This window comes from Crotalus tigris, unplaced genomic scaffold (genome assembly GCF_016545835.1).
Source record: "Crotalus tigris isolate CLP2741 ecotype Arizona unplaced genomic scaffold, ASM1654583v1 scf7180000020932.60146, whole genome shotgun sequence".
Classification (NCBI taxonomy): domain Eukaryota; kingdom Metazoa; phylum Chordata; class Lepidosauria; order Squamata; family Viperidae; genus Crotalus; species Crotalus tigris.
Window position 1 is genome coordinate 320 of NW_024098265.1, and position 14555 is coordinate 14874.

The 14555-nt window shown below is 48.7% G+C and overlaps 1 protein-coding gene across 2 annotated transcripts; it reads right to left on the minus strand.

Moving 5' to 3' along the window:
- Window positions 1–420: 420 nt before the first annotated feature.
- LOC120319707 (FAST kinase domain-containing protein 4-like) lies at window positions 421–14180 on the minus strand. Of its 2 annotated transcripts, none has more exons than XM_039368818.1 (6): window positions 14067–14180; window positions 10078–10502; window positions 7336–7659; window positions 5016–5187; window positions 1756–1913; window positions 421–788 (listed from the first exon to the last, which is right to left on the minus strand). In XM_039368818.1, exons 2-6 carry the CDS (start codon window positions 10474–10476, stop codon window positions 549–551), a joined length of 1293 nt encoding a protein of 430 aa, XP_039224752.1. In that variant the 5' UTR covers window positions 10477–10502; window positions 14067–14180; the 3' UTR covers window positions 421–548. The 2 variants fall into 2 exon arrangements, with proteins under 2 accessions (XP_039224752.1, XP_039224751.1); XM_039368817.1 differs by lacking the exon at window positions 14067–14180 and adding an exon at window positions 13109–13296 and having other exon boundaries at window positions 422–788.
- Window positions 14181–14555: the final 375 nt, after the last annotated feature.

Consider the following 14555-nt stretch of genomic DNA (forward strand, 5'->3'; position numbering starts at 1 on the left):
ATTCTATTCTTTCTATTCTATTCTAATTCTATTCCATTCCATTCCATGTTTTCTATTCTATTCTATTCCTTTCTTATTCTATTCTATATTATTCTATTTATATTCTATTCTATTCCATTCCATATTTTCTATTCTATTCTATTCCTATTCTATTCCATATTTTCTATTCTATTCTATTCTATATTCTATTCTATTCCTTTCTTATTCTATTCTATTCTATTTTATTCTATTCTATTCTATTCCTTTCTCATTCTATTCTATTCTATTCTATTCTATTCCATTCCATATTTTCTATTCTATTCTATTCTATTCTATTCTATTCTACTCTATCTTCCATTTTATTCTACATTCTACTTCATTCTATTCTATTCTTTTTCTATTCTGTTCTATTAAAATATTCTATTCTATATTCCATTCCATATTTTCTATTCTATTCTATTCTATTCTATTCTATTCTATTCTATTCTATTCTATTCTATTAATTTTATTTTATTTTATTCTATATTCTACTCCATTCCATTCTTATTCTGTTCTGACTTTGTATTTCTTCAGACGATTCTGAAACAATATATATATGTATATATATTTAAAGAAATAGGTTTAGTCCCAGCTTCATCTGCCAGGTGTGAGCGGCCCCTGAACCCGCCACCCGACAACAGAAAATGCCAATAAATTACCTTGCTGTAAAACTCTTCTTTGTTGCTAGGTTGGAAGTTCAAGCGGGCGTAGGAAACGAGGAGATTAATGAGCTGGCTCAGCGTAAATTTCTTGCTATTCTTGATGAAGTACTGAGGAGGAAAAAAACGAAGAGTTAATTCCAAATTTTCAACCCAAGGCAGATCGTCAAAGACACCAGGAATTCTGGGAGTTGAAGTCCAGCCCTCTTGAAGTTGCCAACGTGGACCTGGCTGTGGAATTCTGGGAGTTGTAGTCCACCCATTTTGAAGTGGCCAAGGTTGACCAACACTGGCTTGGAGGTCAACCCCATGACCAAACCATCGCCCAGAATTCCATTCAATAAACAAAGAAGGAGTTGGATCTGGAAGAACTCTCTCAAACTCTCCCGACGGACTTGGTTTCTTGGGGTCCACAAACCCCGGTCCACAATCTGGTACCCCACCCTCGTCTCTACCTTGGTCTGAAGATCCTTCACCCCACGCTCGTCTCTATCTTGATCTGAAGGTCCTTCACCATAACCCTCGTCTCTACCGTGATCTGAAGGTCCTTCACCCCACGCTCGTCTCTACCTTGATCTGAAGGTCCTTCACGCTCATCTCTATCTTGATCTGAAGGTCCTTCACCAACACCCTCGTCTCTACCTTGATCTGAAGGTCCTTCACCACCACTCTCGTCTCTACCTTGGCCTGAAGATCACCATCACCCTCGTCTCTACCTTGACCTGAAGGTCTTTCACCACCACCACTCTCATCTCTACTTTGATCTGAAGGTGTTTCACCATCACCCTCTTCTCTAGCTTGATCTAAAGATCACCACCACCTTTGTCTCTACCTTGATCTGAAGGTCCTTCACCATCACCCTCGTCTCTACCTTGGCCTGAAGATCACCATCACCCTCGTCTCTACCTTGGTCTGAAGGTCCTTCACCACTACCCTTGTCTCTGATTGGAAGATCCTTCACCATCACCCTCATCTCTATCTTGATCTGAAGGTCCTTCACCACCACCCTTGTCTCTACCTTGATCTGAAGTTCACCACCACCCTCGTCTTCTCCTCCCTCCCTCCCCTAGGAGCTCACCTCGGCGGAGGCCTCGAAGAAAGGCAGGTTCAACCACTTGAGGTACGAGAAGGACTTCACGCAGCGGACCACGTCCGTCGGAGGCAAGCCGGACAGGTGAGGCAGGAGATCTGCGCAGATCTTCTGGAACATCTGGGTCTGGTGGAAGTTCAGCTTCCCTTTTCGGGGTGGGGTATGGAGATAGAGAATCAGTCTTGGGACGTTGGAAGATGGTGGTCAAACCCATAACGGACGTGGGAAAGAACCCTGAGGGTCCAGGCCAGGGGTAGGCAACCTTGCCTCCTTTATGACTGGTGGACTTCAACTCCCAAAATTCCTGAGCCACCATGGGGGAACTATGGCCCCCTTGATGACTCGTGGACGTCAACTCCCAGAATTCCTGAGCCAGCATGGGGGAACTATGGCGCCCCTCATGATTCGTGGACTTCAACTCCAAGAATTGGAAACTAATCAAGGAGAGAAGCAATCTAGAACTAAGAAGAAACTTCCTGACAGTTAGAACAATTAACCAGTGGAACAACCTGCCTCCAGAAGCGGTGAATGCTCCAACACTGGAAGTTTTGAAGAAGAGACTGGACAACCATCTGTCCGAAGTGGTATAGGGTTTTCTGCCTGAGCAGGGGGTTGGACTAGATGACCTCCAAGGTCCCTTCCAACTTTACTACTATTATTATTATTATTATAGGGTTTCCTGCCTGTGCAGGGGATTGGACTAGATGACCTCCAAGGTCCCTCCCAACTTTATTATTGTTATTATAGGGTTTCCTGACTGAGCAGGGGGTTGGACTAGATGACCTCCAAGGTCCCTCCCAACTTTATTATTGTTATTATAGGGTTTCCTGCCTGTGCAGGGGATTGGACTAGATGACCTCCAAGGTCCCTCCCAACTTTATTATTATTATAGGGTTTCCTGCCTGAGCAGGGTGTTGGACTAGATGACCTCCAAGGTCCCTTCCAACTTTTTATTATTATTGTTGTTATTATTATTAAAATAATAGTAATCATACTTCCTGACAGTCAGAACAATTAACCAGTGGAACAATCTACCTCCAGAAGCGGTGAATGCTCCAACACTGGAAGTTTTGAAGAAGAGACTGGACAGCCATCTGTCTGAAGTGGTATAGGGTTTACTGCCTGAGCAGGGGGTTGGACTAGATGACCTCCAAGGTCTCTTCCAACTTTATTATCATTAACATTATTATTATTATACTTGCCATCAAGCCTACCAGAAAAGCACTGGATCTGAAAAGCTACAGCTGTGTTTTCAAACTTGGCAATGTTGAGATGAAATGGAATCCCTCAGCCGGTAGAATTCCGGGAGTTGGAAATAATTATCATCATCATTATTATAATTCCTGAGCCAGCATGGCTCAGTTTGAAAACTCCCCTCAACATGGCTGGCTCAGGAATTCTGGGAGTTGAAGTCCACGAGTCATAAAAGCGCCAAGGTGGCCTACCTCTGTCCTAGGCCGCTTTATGACTCATGGACTTCAACTCCCAGAATTCCTGAGCCAGCATGGGGGAACTATGGACCCCCTCATGACTTGTGGACTTCAACTCCCAGAATTCCTGAGCCAGCCTGGCTCAGCTTGGAAACCTCTCCCTTTCCCCTCAGCAGGGCTGGCTCAGGAATTCTGGGAGTTGAAGTCCACGAGTCATAAAAGAGACAAGGTGGCCTTCCTCTAGCCTAGGCCTAGGCCGCTTTATGACTCGTGGACTTCAACTCCCAGAATTCCTCAGCCAGCCTGGCTCAGCTTGGAAACTTCTCCCTTTCCCCTCAGCATGGCTGGCTCAGGAATTCTGGGAGTTGAAGTCCACCAGTCATAAAAGAACCGAGGTGGCGTACTTCTGGCCTAGGCCTAGGCCGCTTTATGACTGGTAGACTTCAACTCCCAGAATTCCTGAGCCAGCCATGCTGAGGGGAAAGGGAGAGGTTTCCAAGCTGAGCCATGCTGGCAGAGGAATTCTGGGAGTTGAAGTCCACGAGTCATAAAAGAGCCATGGTTGCCAACCCCTGAGTTACTAGGAAAATGAGGGGCCTTCAACTCCCAGAATTCCTCTGCTAGCATGGCCCCCTATACCAGGAATAGGCAACCTTGGCTCTTTTATGACTCGTGGACTTCAACTCCCAGAATTCCTGAGCCAGCATGGGGGAACTTTGGCCCCTTCATGACTCGTGGACTCCAACTCCCAGAATTCCTGAGCTAGTATGGCTCAGCTTGGAAACCTCTCCCTTTCCCCTCAGCATGGCTGGCTCAGGAATTCTGGGAGTTGAAGTCCACCAGTCATAAAAGAGCCGAGGTGGCCTACGCCTGGCCTAAGCCGCTTTATGACTTATGGACTTCAACTCCCAGAATTCCTGAGCTAGCATGGCTCAGCTTGGAAACCTCTCCCTTTCCCCTCAGCATGGCTGGCTCAGGAATTCTGGGAGTTGAAGTCCACCAGTCATAAAAGAGCCCAGGTTGCCTACCTCTGGCCTAGGCCTAGGCCGCTTTATGACTCGTGGACTTCAACTCCCAGAATTCCTGAGCCAGCATGGCTCAGCTTGGAAACCTCACCCTTTCCCCTCAGCATGGCTGGCTCAGGAATTCTGGGAGTTGAAGTCCACCAGTCATAAAAGAGCCAAGGTGGCCTACCTCTGTCCTAGGCCACTTTATGACTCATGGACTTCAACTCCCAGAATTCCTGAGCCAGCATGGGGGAACTATGGGCCCCCTCATGACTTGTGAACTTCAACTCCCAGAATTCCTCAGCCAGCCTGGCTCAGCTTGGAAACCTCTCCCTTTCCCCTCAACATGGCTGTCTCAGGAATTCTGGGAGTTGAAGTCCACCAGTCATAAAAGAGCCGAGGCGGCCTACCTCTGGCCCAGGGTTCTCCAGGGCCGCAGCCCCAGGAAGTTTCCCATTTCCCATCTTTTATATTCCCTTCCCTTCCCTTCTCTTCTATTCATCTTTATCATTCCACTACTAAGAACATCCCTAGGAATTATTCATCGGCAAGACAAATCTGAACAAGCCAGGCTCCACCTAATGTTAAAAATAAACAATAAGCACCTGGAACCATACAGGATCTCCTGCTTGAGCAAGGGGGGAGGGGGGGTTGGACTAGATGACCTCCAAGGTCCCTTCCCACCCTCTTCGTCTATGTCCTAAAAATGAAATTGTAGTCGGACGAGGACCGACCCGAATTTTCCCGGAGGGATTTGGGAAGCGGAGGGGTTTGGGAAAAGAGAGAGAGAGAGAGAGGAAAAGCCGCTCACCAAAGGCGAAAGCCAAATCCAGCAGGACATCTGGCGGGACGCCGAAATGCTTTTGGACAAAATGGTAGGAGATGGCCCGGAGCAGCGGCAAGGACCGGTGGTTGTGCTGGGCCAAGGCGACGGCGATCCGGCGAATGTCGGCCGCAGAGAAGTGGGCGGCCAGCTCCAGGCCCTGCGGGAAGACCCGTTGTCAAAAGCAAAAGAGGACTGGGGGGGGGGGAGACAGAGAAAGAGGTGAGGGGGGGAGGTACAAGATTGGGGGTGGGGGGGGGGAGAGATCCGGGAGATGACATTCCCTAGTTGGGTCACGAGATGTCTGGCGGGAAATCCCCTCCCCCAGCTCAGAGAGCACCATGGGAGCCCCCCCCCCGTCCTCCTCTTCCTCCTCCTCCTCCCGTCTAGCACTGATGATGTAGCCTAGCTGGATCTCAAAATGGCTGCAGGGAAACCCGATAGATAGATGGATGGATAGATATATTCATAGATAGATAGATAGATAGAGTTAGATAGATAGATAGATAGATAGATAGATAGATAGATAGATAGATAGATAGATAGATAGATATAGAGGTAGATAGATAGATAGATAGATAGATAGATAGATAGATAGATAGATAGATAGATAGATAGATATAGGTAGATAGATAGATAGATAGATAGATAGATAGAGGTAGATAGAGATAGATAGATAGATAGATAGATAGATAGATAGATAGATAGATAGATATAGAAGATAGACAGACAGAGATGGATGGATATTGATAGATGTAGATGGATGGATGGATAGATAGGACAAATGGACAGTGGAGAGATAAAGAAAGTAGCTTGAGTGGATGGAATGATGGATGGTTAGATATATAGATAGATAAATAGATAGATGTATGTATAGATAGATACTGATAAATAGATGTAGATAGATAGACTGATAGATGTATGGATGGATAGATAGGACAGATGGACAGTGGAGAGATAGATAAAGAAGCAGCTTAGGTGGATGGATGGATGGATGGATGGATGGATGGATAGATTAGCAGCTTGAGTGGATGGATGGATAGATGGATACATGATAGATGGATGGATGGATAGATAGATATTGATAGATAGATGTAGATGGATGGATGGATATAGATGGATGGATAGATAGATGGATAGATGTATGGATGGATAGATAGGACAGATGGACAGCAGAGAGATAGATAAAGAAATAGCTTGAGTGGATGGAATGATGGATGGATGATGGATGGATAGATTAGCAGCTTGAATGGATGAATGGATGGATAGATGGATAAATATTGATAGATGTAGATAGATAAATTAGCAGCTTGAGTGGATGGTTGGATAGATAGATGATGGATGGATGGATAGATATTGATAGATAGATGTAGATAGATGGGTGGATGGATAATGGATGGATGATAGATAGATAGATAGCTTGAGTGGTTAGAGATGGATGGATGGATAGATATTGATAGATGGGTGGATGGATAATGGATGGATGATAGATAGATAGATAGATAGATAGATAGATAGATAGATAGCTTGAGTGGTTAGAGATAGATGGATGGATGGATGGATATTGATAGATGTAGATAAATGGATGGATGGATGGATGGATGGATAGATATTGATAGATGTAGATGTATGTATGGATGGATAGATATTGATAAATAGATGTAGATAGATGGATAGATGTATGGATGGATAGATAGGACGGACAGCAGAGAGATAGATAAAGAAGTAGCTGAAGTGAATGGATGGATGGGTAATGGATGGATAGACAGATAGATAGATTAGTAGTTTGAGTGGATGGATGGATAGATGATAGATGGATGAATAGATAGATATTGATAGATAGATGTAGATAGATGGATGGATGGATGGATAGATAGCTTGAGTGGATAGAGATAGATAGATGTGGATGGATGGATAGATTAGCAGCTTGAGTGGATGGATAGATGGACAGATAGATAGATAAACGTCTGCAAGGAAACCCCACTCCCCAGCTAAGAGAGCACCATGGGCCCCACAGTCCTCTTTCTCCTCCTCCTCCTCCCTTCTAGCCCTGATGACGTTGCCTAGCTGGGTCACGAGACGTCTGCCAGGTGCTCGGAGACCACCAGTTCTCCTCTTCCTCCTCCTCCACACTTCTAGCCCTGACGACGTAGCCCAGCTGGGTCCCAAAACGTTTGCGAGGACACGAGAGCCCCACGCTCTCCGATCCCGTCCTGCCGAGGTCAGCGGGGGGGGGGGGGAATAAAAATTAAAATTAAAAAAAAAAAAAAACCGGGTTGTGTTTTTGTGTTTTTGTTTTTTTCTTCACCTTATCCTCCAGCCGCTCCCGCAGTTGGGGCGAGAGGCAGTCCTGCCTGGCCAGCAGCACGGCGATGGTGGGGGCGTCCTCGATCTCGGCCCAGCGCATCTCCAGCTGGGCCCACAGCTCGGCCAGCAGCTCGCGGGGCTGCCCCTCCGGCCGGAAGCCCGCCAGGTAGGTGGCCAGCGAAGCCAGGCGCCGGTAGGACAGCCCGCGCAGGCGCCAGCGCAGCTCCACCTCGGCCGAGCGCAGCTCCTTCGTCTGGGGGGGCACCCCGAGGAAGTACAGACTCTTCAGCAGGTTGACCAGGGCCAGGTCGCGGATCCGGGGGGCCTGGGGGTGAAGAGGAGGGGGAGGAGGAGGAGGAGGAAGAGGAGGAGGAGAAGGAGAGAAGACCCGGGAGAGGGTTAAAAATATTTTTTTTTAAATTTTTCGGTTAATTTTTAAAAACAGGTCGGACTGGAATGAATAAACGAATGCACGAACGACTCGGGAATCACAGAAATCAATGTCAACGGCGAATTGGAAGGAAGGAAGGAAGGAAGGAAGGAAGGAAGGAAGGAAGGAAGGAAGGAGAGAGAAACTGGAGAGGGAAAGAAAGAAAAAGAAAGAAAGAAAGAAAGAAAGAAAGAAAGAAAGAAAGAAAGAAAGAAAGAAAGAAAGAAAGAAAGACTGGAGAGAGAAAGAAAGACAGCAGAAGGAAGAGAAAAAGAAAGGAAGAATGAATGAAAGAAAGAGAAAGAAGGAAGGAAGGAAGAGGAAGGGAGAAAGGGAAGGGGAAAAGAGGGTGGAAGGAAGGGAGGGAGGGAGAAAGGGAAAATGGAAGGGGAAAAGAATGAAAGAAAGAAAAAGAAAGCAGAAGGAAGGAGGAAGAGAGAAAGGAAGGAAGGAAAGAAAGAAAAAAGAAAGTAGGAAGTAGAGAGAAAAAGAGGAAAGAAAGAAAGAGGAAGAAGTGAAGGAGAAAGAAGGAAAGACACAAGGAAAGAAATAGAAAGAAAAAGGAAGGAGAAAGAGAAAGAAAGAGAAGGAAAGACAGAGAGACAGACAGAAAGAAAAGAAAGAAAAAGAGAAAAAGACAGAAGGAAAGAAAGAAAAAAGAAGGAGAAAATAATGAAAGGAGAGAGAAAAAGAAAGAGAAAAGGAAAAAAGAGAGGGAAAGAAAGAAAGAAGGAGAAAGAGAAAGACAGGAAAGAAAGAAGGAAGAAGAGAGAAAAAGGAAGGAAGGAAGAAATAATAATAATAAAGTTGGAAGGGACCTGGGAGGTCATGAAGTCCAACCCCCTGCTAAGAAAGAAAGAAAGAAAGAAAGAAAAAAAAAAGAAAGAAAGAAAGAAAGAAAGAAAGAAAAAGACAGAAGGAATGAAAGAAAGAAGGAGTGAGAAAGAGAAAGACAGAAGGAAAGAAAGAAAAAAGAAAAAAGGAAGGAGAAAGAAAGAAAGAAGGAAAGAAAGAAAAAAGAAAAAAGGAAGGAGAAAGAGAAAGAAAGAAAGGTAGGCAGAAAGAAAAAGAAAGAAAGGAGAGAGAAAGAGAAGGAAAGGAGAAAAGAAAGAAAGAAAAAAGAAAGAGAAAGAAAGAAGGAGAAAAGAAAGAGAAAGAAAGGAGAAAGAGAAAGAGAAGGAAGGAGAAAAGAAAGAAAGAAAAAGAAAGAAAGGCAAGCAGGCAGAAAGAAAGAAAGAAAGAAAGAAAGAAAGAAAGAAAGAAAGAAAGAGAAAGAAAGGAGAAACGGAAGGAGAAAAGAAAGAAAGAGAAAAGGAGAAAATAAAGAAAGAAAGAAAAAGAAAGAAAGAAGGAGAGAGAAAGAGAAAGAGAAGGAAGGAGAAAAGAAAGAAAGAAAGAAAGAAAGAAAGAAAGAAAGAGAAAGAATGAAAGAAAGAAGGAGAGGGAAAGAGAAAGAGGAAGAAAGGAGAAAAGAAAGAAAAAGAAAGGAAGGAAGGAAAGAAAGAAAGGAAGGAAGGAGAGAGAAAGAGAAAGGGAAGGAAGGAGAGAAGAAAGAAAGAAAAAAAGAATGAAAGAGAAAGAATTAAAGAGAAAGAAGGAAGGAGAGGGAAAGAAAGAGAAGGAAGGAGAAAAGAAAGAAAAAGAAAGAAAGAAAGGAGAAACAAGGAAGGAGAAAAGAAAGAAAGAAAGGAGAAACAGAAGGAGAAATGAAGAAAGAAAAAAAAGAAAGAGAAAGAAGGAAGGAGAAAGAGAAAGAAGGAAGGAAGGAAGGAGAAAAGAAAGAAAGAAAGAAAGAGAAAGAATGAAAGAAAGAAGGAGAGGGAAAGAGAAAGAGGAAAGAAGGAGAAAAGAAAGAAAAAGAAAGGAAGGAAGGAGAGAAAGAAAGAAGGAAGGAAGGAGAGAGAAAGAGAAAGGGAAGGAAGGAGAGAAGAAAGAAAGAAAGAAAAAAAGAATGAAAGAGAAAGAATTAAAGAGAAAGAAGGAAGGAGAGGGAAAGAAAGAGAAGGAAGGAGAAAAGAAAGAAAAAGAAAGAAAGAAAGGAGAAACAAGGAAGGAGAAAAGAAAGAAAGAAAGGAGAAACAGAAGGAGAAATGAAGAAAGAAAAAAAAAGAAAGAGAAAGAAGGAAGGAGAAAGAGAAAGAAGGAAGGAAGGAGAAAAGAAAGAAAGAAAGAAAGAAAGAAAGAAGGAGAGGGAAAGAGAAAGAGAAGGAAGGAAGGAGAAAGAAAGAAAAAGACAGACAGAAAGAAAGAAAGAAAGAAAGAAAGAAAGAAAGAAAGAAAGAAAGAAAGAAAGAAAGGCACCCCCCCCCCTACCTCCTTGTAGGTGTGATGGAGCAGCTCTTGGAAGCGCTGATCCTTTAGGATCTCCTGGGGATCCAGTTTCAGCCGGGAGGCCAGGTGGGACCAGCGGGTGATCAGCAGGGAGGCCCGGTGCCCGCTGAGGTCCTGCAGACGGTCCGGACTCAGAAGCTCCTCCACGCTGGAGGAAGCCAGGACCAGCTCTTCCCACCGGGCGGACGACTCCGGGGCTTTGCTCTCCGCCTCCTTCACCGGGAGCTTGTCGGCCACTTGCGACAGGTTGTAAGCCGTCCTCCGGGCGGCCAAGGGAGGCCAGGCCGAGCCCGGGGCCTGGGCCCAGTGGCCGGCGGGAAGGCCAGAGGGGCCGAAGGTCCGGCAGAGCCAATAGCAGCGGGGCACCAGCCGGGCCGCCATTCTTCCTGGGAGGAGTTGGAGGAGGCCTGGAGTAGGGGAGGAGTAGGGAAAAAAAAAAAAAAAGCACAGGGTTGGTAAGCGACACGGCTGGGGAAAGAAGCTGCGGAGGGGTTGAAGCGAGGGGGTCCTTGGGGGTCTCGCAGCTGGGGGCAAGGGGGGTTCCTTGCAGACGTCTCACGACCCAACTAGGGAATATGATCAGTGGGAGGAGGAGGAGGAGGAGGTGGAGGAGAAAAGGACTGGGGGATCCCTGATGCTCGCTGAACTGGGTGGTTTCCTTGCAGACGTCTCGTGACCCAACTAGGGAACATCATCAGGGCTAGAAGGAAGGAAGGAAGGAAGGAAGGAAGGAAGGAAGGAAGGAAGGAAGGAAGGAAGGAAGGAAGGAAGGAAGGAAGGAAGGAAGGAAGGAGGACTGTAGATTCCATGGCGCTCTCTGAGCTGGGTGATTTCCTTGCAGACGTCTCGTGACCCAACTAGGGAACAGCATCAATGCTACAAGGAAGGAGGACTGTAGATTCCATGGCGCTCTCTGAGCTGGGTGATTTCCTTGCAGACGTCTCATGACCCAGCTAGGGAATGTCATCAGTGCTAGAAGGGAGGAGGAGGAGGAGGAGGAAAGGACTGTGGAGGTCCCTTGCAGACGTCTCGTGACCCAACTAGGTAACAGCATCAATGCTGGAAGGAAGGAAGGAAGGAAGGAAGGAAGGAAGGAAGGAAGGAAGGAAGGAAGGAAGGAAGGAAGGAAGGAAGGAAGGGACTGTGGGGTCCTTGGTGCTCCCTGAGCTGGGTGGTTTCCTTGCAGACGTCTCATGACCCAACTAGGGAACATTATCATGATGAGAAGGGATAGGCTTTATGGAGAGGAGGAGGAGGAGGAGGAGGAGGAGGAGGAGGAGGAGGAGGAGGAGGAGGAGGAGGAGGAGGAGGAGGAGGAGGAGGAGGAGGAAGGACTGTGCGGTCTTTCCTGCTCTCTCAGGTTGGGAGGTTTTTCTGCAGACGTTTCAGGACCCAATTGGAGAACGTCATCAGTGCGAGAGGTGTGGGGAGGCTATATACTGTTTCTAAACTGTACAAGGGATTTTGTTGGTTCCTGGATAATCAACACACCCACCCTCTCTTCTAGCACTGATGATGTTCCCCGGTTGGGTCATGAGACGTCTGCAAGGTGACTCCCCAGCTCAGAGACCATCAAGGACCCCACAGTCCTCCTCCTCCTCCTCCACCCTTCTAGCCCTGATGACGTTCCCTAGTTGGGTCGTGAAACGTCTGCAAGGAAACCACCCAGCTCAGAGAGCCCCCAGGGACCTCACAGTCCTCCTCCTCCTTCTCCTCCTCTCTCTCTCTTTCTTTCCCTTTCTCTTCAAACTTTCCTTCCTTCTAGCACTGATGCTATTACCTAGTTGGGTCATGAAACGTCTGCAGGAAAACCCCCAAGCTCAGACAACACCCAGGACCCCACAGTCCTTCCTTCCTTCCTTCCTTCCTTCCTTCCTTCCTTCCTTCCTCCTCCTCCTTCCTTAACAAAAAGGAAAACAGGAAGAAGCCCTGAAGAAGCCCAGGCACGGGGACAGGCCACGATGAAGAAACCCCCGATCAAAATGGCGGTTGACACCTCAACTACGCCCTTGAGGACACCCCATCAAAGCAGAAAAAAAAAAAACCCAACTCCCAATGCAGCTAGTCCTCAATGTGCAAGGCTTGGCCCCTGGTCGCCTTTTGTTTCCCTCAGACCAGAGGCAGTCCTCGATTTACAAATGCAAGGAAGCCCAACAGTTCTGCCGCTGAGCGGGATGGTGGATCAGGGCGCTGGGCCCCAGTTGAGCCAGCCCAGTTCAGGGAATGGCAGGCGGTCCTCGGCTTTACGACAGACCGTTTCAAGTTACGACAGCCCGGAAGGGAGGGACTTAGGACTTCCGGGTTCCCCCCCCCCCGTACGATTGCCCGGGATCGCTGGATCAGAATTGAGACGCTTGCCTACCCTTGACTCAGACTTACAACGGTCGCAGCGTCCCGGGTTCCCGTTAGCGACCCTCCCACCAGCGGAGTGACGGAGGCAAGAAAAGGTCATCCAGAGGGGCGACAGGTCTCGCTTAGCGACTGAAAGGTCGGTCCTTAACAGATGGCACCGAGGACGGTCGTAAAGCGGGGCAAAGCAGCTCAACGACGGCCGCCGACTCATTTAACAACCGCTGGGAGGGAAGGGCGTTAAAATGGGTCAAAGCCACCCTGCGGTCCGGTTTCAGGACCGAAATTGCGGTCGTTAACACCGAGGATCGCCCTCCAGTCCATTCATCGCCCCTCCCCTCGGTCGTTAAGCGAGTCAGGTCCCGTTTTACGACCAGCCAGCGTCGTTAAGCAAATCTGGCGACTGGGGCGGGCTGCTTGGGGAGGAGGGGTGGGCTGGATGGCCTCGAGACGCCCCCCCGGTCTAGGACGTCCCTCTCCCGGGGCCACAGGACTCCGGGCGAGGCCGATGGGGCATGTAGTCCAGGGCAATGGAGTCCAAAATGGAGTTTTCGCACCGGGGCGCGAGGTTGGGGGGACGGGGCCGCCCCAGTCTGGCCTCCTCTGCTCCGGCAGCCGAGGACCGAAGGCCTCGGGGTCCGGCTTTCGCCCGGACGCGTCTTACCTTCCCCGGGGGCGGCCGCCGCAAAGCGAGGACCTGACCTCCACCCGCCGCCTGCACGTCCGCTGCGGCTCTGCAAGGAACGCCGCGTCGCCCCTCGATGACGTCACCGGCCGGCGGCCGCGGCGCCTCCCGACCTTGGAGACTGCAAGTCCCAGAATTCTCAGCCGTGACGGCAGAGGGGGAGGACGTCTGGGAGTTGAAGGCCCCGCCTCGGAAAAGGGCCTGTTCTCAAGGCGCATGCGCACTTCAGGAACCCCCCCCCAAACCCCACCCAGGCTTCAGTTTAGAACTAAAGAGAGCGCGGGGCCTGGTTCGGGCGAGCTTGAGGACTCCAAGTCCCAGAATTCTCAGTCGTGAGAATGGAGGGGGAGGAACTCTGGGAGTTGAAGGCCTCGCCTGTGAGACGGTTCCCAAGCTGGGAAGAGGTTCTCCAGGCGCATGCGCAACTTTAGGAACCCCAAAACAGGGGCTCGGTTAGAAATAAAAGAGACCGCGGGGCATGCCGACTTCAAATCCCAGAATTCTCAGCCACGATGAAGGATGGCGAGGAATTCGGAGTTGAAGTCCGAGGAGAAGATCCCAGTTTGGGAAGATTTCTCAAGGCGCATGCGCACTTCAGCGTGAGGAGAGAAAAAAAAGGCCACAGTTTCGGGCGTCAGCGGCGCTTCCCGACCTTGAGGACTTCAAATCCCAGAATTCTCAGTCGTGACATTAGAAGGAGAGGAACTCTGGGAGTTGAAGGCCGCGTCTCTCACGATGGCTGAGGTGAGGTGAAGCGGTTTTCAGTACGCATGCGCACTTGGGCAAAAATGGCCTCCGTTTTTAGAAAGGCCTCAGAGGGGAAAAAAAAAACTCCTCAGTTTTGAAAGTCGGCGGCGACAAGGCCGCCGGAGGGGACTTCGCCTCCCTCCCGCCACGCTCAATCCTATCCCTTCCCCCGGTTGTCCCTCCTCCGCACCTGCTTGATATTTTCACAAAAGAGCCGGGGAAGAGGCCCGAGCAGGCCCTAAGACTACGACTCCCGTCGTCCTTTGCGCCCAAGTCGGGCCGGCGAGAAGGCGGGATTCGCGGCCTCACACGCCCCTCAGCGCTAACCGGGCGCGCCGAGGCCCCGCCTCTTCCGGCCCAGCGACTTCCGCCGCTGCGGGCAATGTAGCGGCTGCGGCTGAGGAGAAGTTCGCCGGAACCGTGAAGCTCGTCGCCGCCGCTGCTGCTGCTGCTGCCGCCGTCAGGTGAGGCGAGGCTTCTCTTTTACCTCAGTCGGGATTGAGGCCTTCGAGGAGGCCGCGGGTGTCTCTCTCTCTCTTCCCCCCTTTTTTTTTCAAAAAAAATTTTTTTTTTGCAGGCTGGACTACAAAGCCCATCTCCCCCCCTCTGGTCGGGCTCGCCCTTTTTCTTCCCCCCTCCCCTTCCCAACTCCCATGGTTCCCTCAGCGACTTCTCCCCC